Source organism: Acinonyx jubatus, chromosome X, assembly GCF_027475565.1.
Source record: "Acinonyx jubatus isolate Ajub_Pintada_27869175 chromosome X, VMU_Ajub_asm_v1.0, whole genome shotgun sequence".
Lineage (NCBI taxonomy): Eukaryota > Metazoa > Chordata > Mammalia > Carnivora > Felidae > Acinonyx > Acinonyx jubatus.
In genome coordinates, this window is record NC_069389.1 from 4,516,557 (window position 1) to 4,534,421 (window position 17,865).

General features: G+C 46.9%; 1 protein-coding gene across 5 annotated transcripts in view; it reads left to right on the plus strand.

The window, feature by feature from the left end:
• The window catches only part of STS (steroid sulfatase), a 160,414-nt gene that overhangs the window by 105,761 nt on the left and 36,788 nt on the right, over positions 1 to 17,865 (plus strand). For all 5 annotated transcript variants that reach the window (XM_053202037.1, XM_053202036.1, XM_027050618.2 and 2 more), the window contains one exon: positions 13,905 to 14,042. In XM_053202037.1, the coding sequence (XP_053058012.1) occupies positions 13,905 to 14,042 (138 nt within the window). The remainder of the gene's footprint in view (positions 1 to 13,904; positions 14,043 to 17,865) is intronic.

Here is a 17,865-nt window from a genome sequence, read left to right on the forward strand (position 1 = left end):
CACATGGCTTTTGTAGTTTTCCTTTCTCACAGAAGTATGTGCTGGGATATTTTTCAGTGTCAACGCATTTTTGTCCACGATTGTGTTTTTTGTCCTAAGAATTCCATTTTCTATCCCTTGAGCACTTTTCTGTTGGATTGTCCATCTTCTTCTTATTGATTTGTTTGGGCTCTTTACAGATTAAGGACGCTAATAATCTACTTGATGTAGGTTACAAATATTTTTCCGTCTTTTTTTGTTTGTCTTTTCATTTTATTTATAGACTCTTACGTGGTGAATTTCTGTGGTTGGATTCGACAGCCTCTCCTTTGTGACTTTAGGGATTGGCAGTGAGCTTTAAAAAGGTTTTCCCTGCCTCCCAAATTATATGCGTTTGTCTCTTGTGTTCCCTCCAAATATGTTTATAGTCTCACGTTTTACAGTAAGGTACTCATATGGAAAAGAACACGTGTGTGTGACCATGTGTTGTCATTTGCTCATTATTATGGCTGTCGGTCTTTGGTGGTCCATGCTCTTGGCTAGTGTGGGACTGACCTCTCAGGACTTCAGGAGGATGGGCTGTGGTGCCCAGGGTAGGCAGCAGGTCAGACCCCTTCTGCAAGGTGTGTGTAGAATTCACACTCATGAGGCCCCTGTGGCCACTGTAAGCCAGGTGGGTGTAGTCCGGTGGTCACTTCCCTCGGTGACCACACGAGCTGATTCACCAGGCAAGGTCTGCTCTGTGAGTGGGCAGTGGTGATGGGCTCTCACACCTGTGTTGTCGGCACTGGACTTGGTGCGAAGGCATATTAGGGATGGTGGGATCCAGGGATGGTGGTGATGGGCCCTTTACTACCTGTTTGTTCCTCCTGCCCAGGGACACAAAGCCTTCAGATCACACAGGGAGGGGCTGTCCGCAAATGCCCCCAAAGGAGATTCCTGCTCTGCTCCCCGGCATCTTCCCAGGCAGTGAATCAGGAGCAGGTGGCTGATCCCACACAGCATCCTGCCCTCACCTGTGCTCATCCTGAAGGTCCAGATATGCTCCTAGGACCCCACTCTGCTTTGCCTGGGTGGTCTTGAATTACATTTATCCTAGATTAGTTTCACTTCCTTTTTTAAATTTTTTTTTTAACATTTCATTCATTTTTTTGAGAGACACACAGAGTGCAAGCGGAGACAAGGCAGAAAGAGAGGGAGGTGCCAAATCTGAAGCAGGTTCCAGGCTCTGAGCTCTCAGCAACAGAGCCCAACATGGGGCTCGAACTCACGAACTGTGAGGTCATGCCCTGAGCCAAAGTCAGCCACTTAACTGACTGAGCCACCCTAGATTAGTTTCACTTTCAGAGAATCAGGAAAAGGGGTGGGGGGCAGAGACCAGTGTGTGTCCACACTGTTTCCAGCATATTCAACAACCAGTGTTAAACCTATTATTGATTTTTACACTTACAACAGGAAAAAAAAAATTAGAGATCATTCGAAAACATCTCTGCCACATTATTGAATGTATGATTCAACCAAAAGCAAGCAATTCGTGGCCCTGGCCCCGTGTTCCACCTAGTAAGACTGCCCTTGAAAGGCTGTTAGGGACTTAAGCTGTTCTCGGCCATGTAAATTAGACATGTGGTGTCCAATGTTGGATTCCCGCCCTGGCTCTCCTGCTTTCCTCTGCCCCTTGAGAATGTCCCGTCGCCACACCATTACCACCGCCTCCTGCTGTAATGACATTGAAACTCTGATAATAAGCCTGCACATCTGTACCTTGGGCTACTTTCTCTCTCCGGGTATCCTACATCCATAGTTCCGGGCATCCTGCATCCATAGTAATCCTCATTCAGGACTCCCCACATGGGACTGCATTCCTCCATTTTGCCCATATGGAAACCGAGGCACACGGAAGGGAAGGGGTAGAGGCAGGATTCAGACCCAAGAGCCTGCCTTTATGCCCCAGGCAGTGCTGACTGGGAGAGATGGCCCCATGATATGTGGCTTCTGCATGTTGGGGGCAGCACAGGTGCTGGGGAAGGGGTAGGCTCTGGGGCCAGATTCTTGACATGGCAGCTGCATGCCCCCCCCCCCCCAGCACCTGCTGGCTGCCAAGCCTGGGAAGGTTACCAGTCTCACTGGGTGTGTATTTCCTCATCTGTAAAATGGGGTTATACCATTGCCTATCTTGCCAGGAGGTGTTGAAGCATGCGTGGGATACAAATGTGTGCTATTCTTATTATCATGTCAGCACACACACACCTTGCACTGACTCCCTTCTCTCATTGTGTAGAGATGGGAAGCATGTGGCAATAGATGTCCCAGGGCACAGTTGCGTGTGTTATGTGGGTTTGATATCTCCCCATGAGAAAATGGAATGAATAGAATCTTTCTTTAGTCTCTGTCCTCTGAGATCACGGGGCCATGTCCGTCTTCCTAGAGTGTGAGAACTGTGTCTCCAACAAGCCTTGTGGAGAGGGAGTTCAGGATGGCTCAGAGTCGGCTGGTTGGTGACCGTGTGTGTTCTGAGGTACTCACTGGGTTCACCCACTGGAGACGCATCTCTCAATATGGCGGCCGGAGCTCCAGATTGGAGACGGTGATGGCCGAGTGCTCTTCTGCTAACTTAGGCATATAAACCTTTGTGAAGGAAAGCTTCTTTCTGGCAGGACTCTTTCCATCACTTTATTTGCTCCCAATCAGTAGAGGAAAAAAAGTGAAGATAGATGACGAAGTAGCATGTTTTATTAAAACGACTCCTTCTCGGTCCAAAATAGATCTTGTCCACTCGGTATTCCAAGATAGCAGTGAAGCAAAGAATTTAAATGGGAACAGACCTCTGTCATTTCTGGAGTTAACAGACCTGTGTCATTCTGGAGTGCTTGCTGAACTGAACACATGATGTCATGAGGTTGTAAAACAAACAGTGACATTCACCTACAGATTCCCTTTTGAGTCAGTCGTGGCAAAATGTAACTTCTGCCCCTGTTTACATTTCTGGTGAGTCGAAAATGGTTATCGAAAGAACACTGTTGTCATAATATTTTTTCATTCTGATACAAGACAGTACTTGAGAGAGAAGAAATATGACAAAATTACAACATTTTACCTATTTTAACTTTAATCATGGGAAGGTAAAATTGTCTGTCAGGTACCTTTGTCGTATGGCTGTTTGTTTCCTGCCAGATTTCATCAGTAACAACCATCTGATAAATGCATTTATGCATCTGAATTTGAGCAGGTAAATATGCCGTACTTTACGAAGAAGGAAAGCTGCAGAAAATGAGCTTCTCTGACAATCTCTGAAGCTTCGAGTACCGACTCTGAGAAAAAACATTCGCTTTGTTTGTACAACTTGACATTTTGGTTTCATTTCATGCTCCCTTGCAGCTAAGCAAAGCGGAGGAAGGAAAGTAAAGGGACATTATGACTTATTTTGAAATGGAGGGAATTATCCTATTTGCAAATAGGGTAGATGCTTCCGTCTTAGAAATGCTTTGTCGTGTTATCCGCAGGGGGCTTTCTGGGAGGGCGTCCCAGCAGGGGGATGCTTCTGTACAAAACACAGCTCTTCTGGAGACTTGCTCTTACGGCACTGGCCACGGAGGGTTGCAGTCTGTTGGATTGGGAGAAGAGAAGGGGAATCCTTGAGCAGAACGCTGTAAACAGACTGAGGACAGCCACAAGCATCGGTGCGTGTGGACAGAAGCCAGAGGGGAGAGTATACACTCACATGCATCCGTGTTTGCGTGAGCACACGGACCCCAAACTGCGAGGAACATGGTGTGTATTTCCTTCCACCCCGTCTCACCAAAAGCCAAGGAATCCTGTAGCTAACTGTGGCTCAGACATGACCTCCCTGTGTGCTTCATGGCATGTGCCACATTGGCCGTCCTCAGAATGGCCATTTCCTGGGGTGGGGTCTCTATTTACCTGGAAGAAAGCTTGCGATCGTCGTAGCTCCACGTTCCTCCCCCCGAAGCACTTCCCGATGAGGACAAGTGCAGTTCATGGCTGCTGGACGGGTCTAGGTGGCACTACAAACAGCAGTCACCGGTTGGGGCCGGCTCTTCCCAAGCTCACTGTCTGAAATGCCAGTTGCCTGCATCTGGTGTCAGTTTCTCTCTCTGCTCTGAAAGCCAGCATGGGACAGGTGGCAAGGCTTCCCCTTGTTTTAGGAGGAAGGATGACACCCGGGTCTATGACTGTTAAAGCACTGGAGATGAGCCCCTCTGCAAATCTCCCTGGCCCTCTGTGCCATCTGCACGGCAGGGCCAGACATCTGTGCACTTGGGGAGCCTCCTGGCCTTTGAAAGTGGAACCCCTCCTGCCGCTAGACGTGAGCCCCTCAGACACGTTTATCAGGCTTCATCGCTCAGTGCTTTTCAAGGAGTAAAGGAATGGAATTGGTAACAGAGAGCCAGTATGAGGACTCACTCAGGCAAGACACAGGTGGTGCATGGTGAGACACAGGCAAGTTATGGCCGCCGGGCACGTGAGGATACAAGCATTCTTCCCCTGTCCTGTGCAGGTGGCCCTGACGGAGTTATTTCTGTCTGTTCCTCCGTGACTCCGTCTGACCCCTTTGCCCACCAGTTGGGCACACTGCATACTTGCTGTGGTCCGTCCTGGGCTCTGCTCTCAACTGCATTTGTATGTTTAATTGTTTATTGTTATTTATTTATTTAAAGTTTACTTTTCTTTATTTTGAGAGAGAGAGGAAGCAGGGGAGGGGCAGAGAGAGAGAGAGAGAGGGGGAGAGAATCCCAAGCAGGCTCCACACTCTCCGTGCATGTGGAGCTCCAACTCACGAACTGTGAGATCATGACCTGAGCTGAAATCAAGAGTTGGATGCTTAACAGACTGAGCCACCTGGGTGCCCCTCAACTGCATTCACTTTAAATGCTTTGTTCGTACAGATTAATCTGTATCTTCAACAAAGCATTTTTTTTCTCCATCTACCTATTCTTGTTTTTATATGTATGCTGCAGGCATGCACGTTGGGAAAGCTTAACGTAAATCACAGTATCGGAAAATCCAACGACAGAGCAGCGAGAATAAAGGAAACATAGACATCGTGTGTGTTTCCCTTTCTGTTTGGTTTCTTTGTGAGTTTCCAGGAAAACGGCACATGTGACAAAGTAGTGCATTTTCTGCAGAAAGGGGTTTTTGCATCTGTAGCCTAGAGGTATAAGGACTGCAGAGCAGGGATGGACAAGCTTGGAGGGAAGGCACCGGGGCAGGACTGAGGCGCATCTGGTGGTCCAAACAAACATTTCGCTGTAATGTGTAGTTGGAGGTGCATTGTGTTCAATATCAACCCTGGTTCTCCAAATTAATTTAGTTTGTAAATCATGAACCTCTGGGCTTTATAAACTCGTAGCCACGTTACCATTTTTGCAAAGCCCAAAGCTTAATTTCACGTTCATGGGCTTGGACGGATATGATTTTTACCTGGAATTTACATCTCAAATTAAAATGAACCAATTTTAACACCGGCTTATAAATCATTCCCGTCACTAAGATGACACTGTAAGTAATTGAGGAAATCAAGTCCCGATGAATTCCAACAGGATGAATAAAACACATGGTCACGTTTCAATAATGCACATAATGGCAGCAGCCACCAGTGCAAGAATGGGAAACGTTTATTGGGCAGCAGCTAGCCTGTAAAACGGTGTGGAGATTGTCCGGTAACTTACTGAAATATTTTGCGTGCATGAATTCCTTTACTCCCCGAGGCTGCACTAGCAGGTATTTTTGTCATCTGTAGTTTACAGGCGGGACAGGGAGGTTCCGAGAGGTGAAGCAGCTTGTGTGGGACTGCCCAGCGACCACACGCCCAGCAGAGCACAAGGGGGTGTCTGTCCTGGCGAATTAAACTCAGACCGTAGACCGGTCTGTCCCCCGCTGGCTGCACACTGTCTACAAGACAAGCCCATGTGGTTTGAGCCACCCAGGTGCTTTCGGCTACTGTGTTCGAAGATTCCACCAAGGCATGTCGTCTCGAGTTTGCCTTGTATACTGTAAACATGTCTGTGTTCCAAGTTAAACTTCAGACACGAAAAACCGTAGAATATGGATGTGGGTACTAGAGGAGTGTTCTCGGGAGTGTTTCCTCCCCCTTCAGTTAACCATGGAACGCGTTGAATTTTCTACTTAAATATTTCAAGGCACGGAAACAAAACATGTGTTGGGACCCAGGATATAGGGTTAAAGCAGTGCTCAGATAAGTTTCCACTGAATACCAATGTGTGTATTTGAAAGGTGAGGTCAGAATTAGGGGTCAGGAATAGATATGAATACTTGTTGCTTTTTTTCTTTAACTTGTTTAAAGTTTACTTATTCTGAGAGAGAGAGCAGGGTAGGGGCAAAGAGAGAGGGTGACAGAGAATCCCAAGCACGGTCAACACTGCAAGCATGAAGCCCAGTGTGGGGCTTGAACCCACGAACCATGAGATCATGACCTGAGGTGAAATTATGAGTCGGATGCTTAACCGACCGAACCGCTCAGGAGCCGGGGAATACCTGTTCCTTTTAAGTCACGGCCCAATTGAGGCTGGTCAGAAAGTCACATGGAACGCTCCCCCTGCAAAGATTTCTTTCATCTGCTTGAATTGGTTGAATTAATGAACCAGATTAAGTGAAGTCATGTATTTAGAGCACGGCGCATGGTGCCTTCCATGCATCAAGTTCTCAACAAATACTACCTGCTCTTATTAAGACTTATTATTTCCCAGATGTATAAAACATCTGTGCTTGGACTGTGCATATGATACCTCCTAATCGATGTGGGTTTCCGTTCGGCTGTGGGCGGGTCCCCCGCGGTGGCTGGCTAACTCCAGGGTAAAGCTCCAGCTTTATGGGGAGATCTCAAGCTCTTAGAAGTAGTTCATGGATGAGAAAAGAGTCCATGATGAAAAAGTCAACATGAATTCCCTGCATCCTGTGTGTTTTTCCAATGTCGTGATGACTGTTTCCTTTGAGATGGTCCTGTCTGGACCTCAGAGTCTGCAGAAGAGCCTGACCGCCCAGAGCCTGGTAGTACAGATCTCGGGGGAACAGCCAACCTGTCCCTAAGAGCTTGCGATCTCTCTGTAAAGCCAACGCTTCACCCTGTAGTTAGGAAGATGCTACAGGGGACCCGCACACAAGCAAACTGAAGGTCACGTGGATTAGAAGCAAAAGCCAAGAGAGGAGCTTGGTGGGGTGTTAGTCAACGTGCCCAGGAGGGCTGGAATCTGTGCTGTAGGTGCAGGGTGTCCATGAAAGGACGTACAATGTTCAATTTTGTACCTTCAGTTTCATGGATGATAAAACCCCATGAAAAAAAATAACCTAGTCCTAAAATAAAAGTTGAGTATGGGTGATGTGGTTGAGCATCACAAGTAAGAATTCTGAAAGGTTTCGTTTTGTTGAACATTGTCCGTTTGCCTCTAGACGTTCTCTGCTCACAGCCCAGGTCACACAGCTCTGTCACGGTTGGCTTCCCGTGAGGTGTTGCCGGACAAATCCTGGCTGGTATGTTTCTAGAGCTTTCTGTTGGCTTTGATCCAAGGAATGGCCCCAGGGGGATATGGGCAACCTTGGACTCCATGACAAAGCCTGGGCAGGTTCAGCCGGTGGCCACTCAGAAGACCAAAGGGTGGCACCAGAATTCCTGAACCTCATTTTCTGCCAGACAGTAAAGTCCAGGCAGTAGAATGGATCAAGGGTGGAAGACCATATGTTCGCTGGGCACAACCCTCTCAAAACTGTTCCCTGCCAGCCTCATCACCTGCTGCTCAGCTCGGCCTCCCCCCTGTGATGTGTATGACCCTAGGGAAGCAGTGACCACAGGCACTGGCTTGGGATGGCTTCCTATGACCCACAGGCATGCCAGCTTTGGGTTTCCTCCCACACACGTGTGTGATTCCCTTGAACAGACATGGACACCATTCCGATTATTTCCAGCAAGTGCAATGCCCTGGAATACACACACACACACACACACACACACACACACACACACACACACAGGTTATTGTTAACCCAAGAAGATAGCTGAGTCGAGCCGCGAAAACACCCCAGATGGTGAGAGCAGGTGCAGGGGATAAATCACACATTACAAGTGTGATGAGGGCAGAGACGGGTTTAATGGAGGAAATCACAACATTATCATAACAACCAGGTACAGCACAAAATAAGGATGTGTTTCCCGGAAACAATAGGAGCTCAGACAGGAACTCACTAAAGCAAGAAGCGCCAGCAAAGTGAACAAAGGGTCATCTGTAGAAAAGCAACATTGAAAATTGTAGGCTCTTCCGTTTCTTAACTGCCCTAACAATCCTAATTCTGCATTATTATGTTTCTTTTCCATGTGTAAAAATTAGGTGTTGAAACTGTACCCACATCTCATTATCATTGTTGTTTTGGAAATCTGGAAAATGCCAACCATTTCCTTTTATTATATGTCAGGGAATACGACACATTTAGTCGCGTGTAAAATAGCCTAAAAGTACGGTCTTCAGACGGGCACCGTTGAGGTTCACAGACATCCCCGCAGATGTACTGAATCAGAATCTTGGTTTTAGCATGGTTCCCAAGGTGGTAAATAAGGCCGTTAAAATTCGAATAACGCTGATGTGCGATATGCGATAGGTCAAGTTTACCTGCGTTAAGTGGACCTTGCTTCCAGCTGGAAACAGTATATCTATTTGCGCATTGACAGGTATGACATGATGCATGGGGTGTTGGGTATGCTTCTCATCCTACATAAGCTAACAAAGAATTGCCTTTCTAGGGCTGGTGACAGCTAGATTTCTGTGTGCCACTCAACAACAGATTCAGGCTCAGGAGAGCCTGAGGACGTAGGTTAAAGCTAGAACAGTGAGTGCCAAGCATTGCACATGCCTGACACAGACTCCCAGCCACCGAGAGGTGCCACAGTGAGGGACTGCGTGGTTGTGACTTCAGCAGGATTATTTGAGTCCCACCCTTAACCTGTTGATCAGATAGAAGACTTACTAAAATAGTTGTAGGGGGATTTTTCTGGTGTTCCCTGGAGTCATGTTGAGTACGTGGAAATTTTCTTCATGTTGTTGCAAGAGCTAAGGTGCATTGAGCAATCGTAGTGTGACCAGTTGTGGGCTGTCGTGTATGAAATTCTCCTCGTTTGTGCATCCCGGCAACACTTTCCTATTTTACGTTTTCATCTCTGACGTAGAGGCAAAGAACCCCACAGAGCAAGCTGGGAACCCAGGATTCAAAGTGAGTCTGCCGCTCTCAGGAGCCAGAAGGCAGACCCTGAACCCTTAGTTCTACGTGATAGCTTCTCTCTCATGTACCATCTAGAATGTGGCCTGTGCGTTGGTAAGCCTTCTGTCTCCTGAGTGGCATATCACTGCTTGATTTTCAATAGTGCCTTCACACTCATTTGTCGAGTGAATCAATGGAATGAAGGAACTCTCTAGAATTTAGGCTTCCTCTGCAAGCCGCGTTCATACCTGGAGAAGAAGGAAGGAGCCAGACTTTGACGGTTCCGTGTGTTGTCCTTTTGGTTTACAAAAGTCCTATCTGAAGTGCTCATTTTTTGCTAAGCTCGCTCTTGTTTGACCCCAGTTAAATAAAAAAGTGATCTTGAAGTGACTTATTTTCTGTATTTGTTTCATTCAGGCAACAATGTGAGAAAGCTTTGGAAATAACACATTTCACTTATAAGCTATCCTTCAGCCCACCATCGGTAATTCAAAACTATCATCCCATATAAATTGGTATCATTATACCTTGAGAACCTTACTGAAAAATAATATTTGTGAACCTCTGACTCGCAGTGTACTGTCTGAAAGCAAGAATAATACGCAGGCATTTGTTCTCACGGGAGATTTCCGTTCAGAATTTTTAGGAGAGAAATATGTTAGAGCTTTATAGGATCAATCTTATGAAAACTTAAACAGTTAACGGGCTTCAGGCTTTACAAATGAGATTCTGGCGTAAGACCTAAATTGTGTGGGATCCAGAGTGTGTCATTTGGGAAAGAAAGAACTAAAAGGAAATCAGAAATCTGACCATTTCTGCACAGATTCAGGCAAATATTCCGCTGTTTGTACATGCCCGATGGCCTCAGCTAGATGCCTTGTGTTAATCCCAGCCCAGCTGTATAGGGAACTTTTGATGAAAAAGATGAAGTCATCAGTCTAGGCAATGAATTAAGAAGAATGGATGGAGACAAGGGAAATATCTGGTCACAGTCATTAGGAATACTGGGATTTGGAGTAAGACGGAGTCTGTCTGCTAAGTGCACCTGTAGGCTCTTCTGGAGATGAAAAGAGCCTACAGGGGAAACAGGAGCTTTAGCTGGCTTGAGCAGAGAACGGGGTCCCCAGGAGGCTCCAAGGGCTTGGATACTCTGCCGTTAACACACAGCCTGTGTTCAGTAGGTGCTTTGTAACACATGTCGGATGTCTGGATGAAGAAGTCTCCGACTCAACACTGCATCTGAAAGGCACTTTTTAAAAAAGTAGTGGGAAGGGGCACCTGGGTGGCTCAGTCGGTTACACATCCGATTCTTGACTTTGGCTCAGGTCATGATCTCACAGTCATGAGTTCAAGCCCTGCATTGGGCTCTGCTCTGAGCCCAGTGTAGAGCCTGCCTGGGACTCTCTCTCTCCTTCTCCCTCTGTACCCCTCCTGGTCCCACGCTCTCTCTCTCTCTCAAAAAAAAGTAGACTGTTTTTGATCACTTTTACAGAAAAATTAGGTCTACAGAAAAATTGAGTAGAAGGTACAGTTTTCATATGTTCCCTTTCTTGTGCACATTGTGTGCACAAGATATACCTAAGAATATATTGAATTCGTGTAGTACATTTGTTGTAGTTGACGAGCCAACGTTGAAGCATTGTTATCAACTAGAAGTGATAGTTTTCATTAGGGTTCACTGTTTGAATCCTACATTCTGTGGATCTGGACTGACGTATGATGACACATATCCACCATTACAGTATCGGACACGATACTTTCACTGCCCTAAAAATCCTCTGTGCTGACTCTCTGTCCCCATCCTGCTCAGACTATGGCAACTACTGATCTGTTTGCTGTCTCCATAGCTTTGGCTTTTCCAGAACATCATGTAGTTGGAGTCCTATATTATGTACCTTTTGAGATTGGGATCTTTCACTTGGAAACATGCATTTTAAATTCATCCATGTCTTTTCATGACTAGATAGCTCATTTCTTTTCCGAGTGGACAATAGACCATTGGCTGGAGGCACTATACTGGATCCATTCACTTGCTAGAGGGCATCTCGGTCATTTCCAAGGTTTGCGCAATTATAAACAAAACTTTTATAAACGTTTATGTGCAGGTTTTGTGTGTGTAGAAGTTATCATAGACACCACATTTTAAAGAAACAATGCTAAGTTTCTTCTCAATCTGTGAAAGGTTAATCTTATTTGGAAGGTAGATATATATAATCTTATCTTATTTGGAAGGTAGATATGTGATTGCCTACCCTTTTGCAAAATGCTAATTATAACTCAAGGAAGTAAACCCTTCAATCCTCTGCTAACTGCTTAGTCTGTTTTTGCTTACAAATTGTCATATGAGGGGCAACTGGGTGGCCCAGTTGATTAAGCATCCTATTCTTGATTTCGGCTCAGGTCATGATCTCACAGTTAGTGAGTTTGAGCCCCGTGTTGGGCTCTGTGCTGACAGCGTGGACCCTGCTTGGGATTCTGTCCCTCTCCCTCTCCCTCTCCCTCTCCCTCTCCCCCTCCCCCTCCCTCTCCCTCTCCCTCTCCCTCTCCCTCTCCCTCTCCCTCTCCCTCTCCCCCTCCCCCTCCCCCTCCCCCTCCCCCTCCCCTTCCCCCTCCCCTCTCCCCCTCCCTTCCCCCTCCCCCTCTCCCTCTCCCTCTCGCACTTGCTCTCTATCTCTCGCTCAAAATAAATAAAAACAGATTTAAAAGAAATTGTCATAGGAGCCAAAAGGGGCATTTTCCCTTGAAAACATAGTGGAGGTTATATTGTCTTATTCCTTCTCCCTGTTTCAACTCATTAAGTTAATTATGATACAGCTTAAATTAGAGTTGGAGCCAAACCTCCCCACGCACACAGGTGATTTGCCTTGCTGTACCCGATAACACCACAACCCGTGTCTGCCTGATAATGATGTATCATAGGAGACAGATCTGAAATGGCCCTTGTGGATCTTACTCCTTGGTTCTGAGTATGACATTTATGTATACGGTGTGGCTTCTTAGAATGTTTATGATAGGAGTTAAAAAATTTGAGAAAGATTGAACATACTGTAGCCCGTAGCATTTACAATCAAATGGGAGACACATGTAACAAATGACTTGGGTTTTGCTTTTGGCTCAGAAATCATCTGTGCACCTCCACAGAGAGTTGACGGTGCGATCCTTCCCAACCCTTCCTGAACCACATGGGTGGAGGTGTGGCCCCAAAGTGGGGAAGTGGGGGGCCCGACCCCACTGGGGCTTGACCTATGTGCTGGGTACAATGTGCCCTTACCCAGTTATTATAGCTGCAGGGGACACTTGGTGTCCTTGTAAAATTCTGAAAAGGTTTATTACTCACATAATGAGGGTTTCTGCGACAAGCAAGGTAGGTCCCGAGCTGGTCCGAAAATAGCTTGAGAGTGAGGGGGGAGGAGGCAGGGATTGGCTTCGGCGTGCAGGCGGGGGCTGGCGTAGCCTGGTTCCCCCATGAGTACAGCAGGGCGCAGCACCCTGGCTCTCTTATTAGCTGGCTGGGCACATGTAGAATGAGGAGCAGTGAGGCTTTAAGAGCTCTTAGCAGTCAAACATCAAAAGTGGGGTCACACCCTAGTACCTCAATCAGAGTATAACTGCACGCATTAACTTACTAAATTTAACTGGTAGCGTAGCATATATGGGTCTCTGTGGAGATCACAAAGTGTATTCCTTACTTTCACCGTCATGTTCTTCTGACTTGAGAGCTGGCAACAGCTTCCTCAACAGGCAGCCCATACTTTAGCCCCTTCTGCCTTCAGCCAGCTCCTTTTTTTTTCCTTATGGAAAATTTAGGCATAAATAGAAGCAGACAGAAAAGTGAAGTGAACTTTCACGTGCCCCTGATGCACCTGTAACAACCATGAACTCGTGCTGCATCTTGTTTAATCTGTACCCCATCCTGCCTTCCCTTCTTCCTGCATGAAAGAAAACAAGTGGCTGTCATACCCTCTCGTCCATGAGTATTTCAGTTGGCGTCTCTGTTTCTTTTCCCTTGATGTCTTTTTCGCTCCTCTGTGGTTCCCATGGAGTCCATCCGTGTAGCTATGTAAGGTTTGAGACTCTGCCCTTTGGAATCAGATTTCACGCTTACGTTGTGGCTTCTCAACTTCCTAACTCTGTGACCATGACGAGGCCCCACTTGCTCCCATCTGCAAAATGGAACCTACACCGTTTAGTCATTAAGGTTCTGTGTGGTCTAAATAAAATACAGATAGTTCTATATTTGTATGTACTGTAAGTATTAGAAGAAGACGTTCATCATAAAATATTTGTAGGCATGTTTGCTCATGTAAGAAGAACATTGATGGTTTGGGGTTTTGCATTGAATAAGGGGAACTGGTAGACTTCTACTCAGGACCATGCCACGTTCCTCTAAGTGGCTCATGCTCTGTGGTCCTGATTCTTCCAGAATACTTTCTCAGGTATCAGTCTGCAGAATCCGTCCACGATGCCTAGGGTTTCAGATGATGTTTTTGGATGACACTTGGTTCAATGACTGTAGCTTCCAAGAACCCTGCCACAGTTAGACTTTCTGATTATGTTGCATCCCCATTTGGGATCAGCGTGGGAAAGCTGTGATGTCCGAGGACATTTCCTTCCCATCTTAAGAAAAGTCGGTGAGAGCAAGCAATCTCCTTTCCTTTTGTAGAGATTGAACTGTGTTAACGTTGGCTACCTCTCCCCTTCAGGGCAGATCTTGAAGGTCCTAGATGAGCTGAAACTGGCTAATAACACCCTCATCTACTTCAGTTCGGACCAAGGAGCACACGTGGAAGAGGTGACCCCTAAAGGAGAAGTTCACGGAGGAAGTAACGGAATCTATAAAGGTGAGGACTCTGTGAAGGTGGGAAGTGCTGATGTGGAGAAGCTGTACCCTCCCCGCTCATGCACTGGTTGAGTTTTCCTTGATCTCTGAGCTCTGATGCTGTTCCTCTGCCGTTTTCCAATATGCGGGACATCTCTGTGTCACTGGCATTGAACAGCGACGTGGCCACGTCGCATTTCCGTGTGGTCTCCGTGGGGGTGAAAAGCACGCATTCTGGGCCAAGACGTGATGTCGTCTTCACACAAATGCAGCCTCGTACTGGATAGCTGGTTAAAACAACAAAGCATGTATCAATTACCTGTTGCTGGCAAAACAAAATAACAGAGACTTGTGGCTTAAAACAGCAGTGGTTTTTTTTTTTATATTTATTGATTTATGGAGCGAGAGAGAGCAGGGGAGGGGCAGAGAGAGTGAGAGACTCCCAGCAGGCTCTGCACTGTCACAACACAGGGCTTGAACTGTGAGATCATGACCTGAGCTGAAATCAAGAGTCAGATACTTAATCGACTGAGCCACCCAGGCACCCCAGAACAGCACAGTGTATTAAGTTCTTGTTCTGGAGGTCAGGAGCCTGAAGTGGGTCTCACTGGTCTAAAACCCAGGTGACAGCCGGGCTGTGTCCTCGTGCATGCTCTGGGGAAGCATTCCTTTCCTTGTCTTTTCAAGCCTCTGGAGGCCACCTGCGTTCTTTGTCTAATGACCTGTTCTTGCATCTTTGAAGTCAGCAATGGTTGCCAGGGGAGGCATGGCTGGGAAGGTGTTAGCCACCTGCTATGCCCACTCTCTCATTGTGCTTATGGCTCACCCACTTTAGCGGTCACCCACGTTAGCGCTGGGCCTAAGCAGCAGCACACGGCTTGTCCGGCGACACGTACGAGTGGCGTCATACCCATCACAGTGCACCTGCACTGAGGCAGGGCGCTGGACAGAGGGTAACACGCTGTCTGTCCCAAAGGCAGCGTACCTTGTGCTTGGTTTTACATCTTTTTGTGCACGGCCTACAGGCGTCTGAAATTCTGAGCACCTCGGGGCAGGGACCTTTCTTACACATTTGGTTCCCTGGAATGCAGGGTGGAAAGCATTCCTGTTCCGTGCTGGTCTGGATAACCTGCACGGGGTGTTCATTCCCCTTCCTTGGCTTGCCTTTGTCACCACGCCAGGGCAGAGCATACACGTGACATTTGATGCGGGTCAGGTGAGCGAACCCAAGTGTTTCATGGGCAGAGGACGAACCCTCCCCAGGCAGCCACTCTTTTCGGCCAGTTTCCTCTGTTTATCGTCTTATTTCAGCGTAGGCGGCAGTCAAAACCTGTGTTCCAATATATTAAGATGAGGTATGTCTGCCGTGTTTCCACGACGTTGTGGCCTGTGTGGAGAGAGCGGTTTTTAGTTTATTTTACAGATGCCAGCGTCTCTAAAGATGGAGTTACAGACTGTGTTCCATGCTGAACGTTAACCCGTTCATTCGTTCTCCCATGGAAGGTCTGTGAGGTCCCAAAGTCGGTTAGCCGTTGGGGATGAGACATGGACTGATACAAGTAATAGGTACAGTCTTACCGTAATGCAGTCATAGAAGTGGCTGCAAAGGAATATGTGATTTAAGAAAGCTATGGAGAGTGGAGACTCCGTTCAGGGAGCATAGACCAGATGATGGATCCCAGGATGGGTTATGAGCCGGAGGGGGTGGTGGTATTGGCTTGTAGCTTTGATAGTTGGCTCTTTGAAGATACAAGTGGTGTGGGTCAGGATGAGAGCGTCAAGGGTCCTGAATGACGGTCGCAAAGCGAGGTTATCATACAGTCCTCACAGCGTGTCGCTAGCTACCTCCTGATTTTCGTTTCTAAGAGGAAACCTAGCAGATGCGTTATCCATGTTGTGCTGTTTTGCTTGAATGCTGGAAATATCACCAGTGTATTATGCTCTATCAATATCCCAGCCACTACTCTGTTGCAGAGCATTATCCCTTTGTCAGATTTAGTTGAAATCGGGCTCCCAGTGAAACATTGATAAAAGGCGATGCCCTAAAAGAAAGATGTGGTTTCCTCCGAGCTGTGGGAAATGACCAAAGACTTCTAAATGTCAAAACATCTGGTTTCCTAAAGCTGCGAATTCCAACAGACTCGCTCGCAGAGGAATCACGCTGGCTTAGACTCCCTGATCAAGAGAGCGTCTTTTTCTGAACACTAATGATTTTTACTCTCAATCACAACCCCTCGGAGAGATCGTTAGTAGATGAGCCCGGTGATTCTGCTGTGTTACCACTCTAATCTGCTTCCCTAATGAAATCTGTGGGTTAATTTAATAGAAGGGCTACAGTTAAACCATCCTTCTCCAGAACTCAACAGGCTATTCCTCGTAATCCTAGGGACATAAGATCCGTGCTGTGGTCAGCATGAAAAAAACGTAACATTATGGGGGTGAGGGAATAGTGACACCATTAATCTTCTCTCATTCTTTTTTTTTTTTTTAATTTTTTTTTCAACGTTTATTTATTTTTGGGACAGAGAGAGACAGAGCATGAACGGGGGAGGGGCAGAGAGAGAGGGAGACACAGAATCGGAAACAGGCTCCAGGCTCTGAGCCATCAGCCCAGAGCCTGACGCGGGGCTCGAACTCACGTGAGATCACGCGAGATCATGACCTGGCTGAAGTCGGACGCTTAGCCGACTGTGCCACCCAGGCGCCCCTTCTCTCATTCTTTTAAAGATGATGTTTGCAGCATGATTCTCCTGTTTAGATTGACAGATGGGTCATCTATGTCAGTCTGACTCCGGTTTCGGCTCAGGTCACGGTCTCACGGTTTCATGAGATCGAGCCCCGCATCGGGTTCTGTGCTGGCAGCACAGAGCCTGCTTGGGATTCTCTCTCTCCCTCTCTTTCTCTGTGCCTCGCCCACTTCTTCCCTATCTCTCTCTCAAAATAAATAAAAAGGAACATGTTAAAAAAAATATATACTGGGGGCGCCTGGGTGGCTCAGTCGATTGAGCGTCCGACTTCGGCTCAGGTCACGATCTCGCGGTCCGTGAGTTCGAGCCCCGCGTCAGGCTCTGGGCTGATGGCCCAGAGCCTGGAGCCTGCTTCTGATTCTGTGTCTCCCTCTCTCTGCCCCTCCCCCGTTCATGCTCTGTCTCTCTCTGTCTCAAAAATAAAATAAAAAAATGTTAAAAAAAAATTAAAATACATATACTGAAAAAAAAAGGGCAAGATTAAGTAGGGGCACCTGACTGGCTGGCTTAGTCAGTAGAGCATGCAACCTTTTTCTTTTTTAGGTTTATTTATTTATTTATTTATTTTTGAGAGAGTAAGCAAGGGAGGGGCAGAGAGAGAAGGAGACACAGAATCCCAAGCAGGTTCTGAGTTGTCAGCGCAGAGCCGGCTGCAGGGCTCAGTCTCACGAACGCTGAGATCATGACCTGTGCTGAAATCAAGCGTCGGACACTCAACCGACCGACCCACCCAGGAACCCCAGAGCGTGTGACTCTTGATGTTGGGGTTGTGAATTTGAGCCTGACGTTGTGCCCAGAGCTTACTTAAAGAGCAAGATACATAAGTGTACATCCAAATGCCATAACGTTTACACTAGCCTATGACCACTTAACAATTGTTAAATGCAAAAATGGCATCGGGATTGGTAGAATACTGAAAAATGTCCACACCGCTAATTTGGGACTGGGGCATAGGAATCACTGGTTTAAAGTAACAGGATGTACAACCTCCTTGCAGTCCTGAACTGTGTGTAGGTAGCAGAGACCGTGGCTCTCAGTTTGTGTAACTGCATCTTGGGCAGGTGTTGGGTCTGTTTACATCAAACAGATGGAGGGATC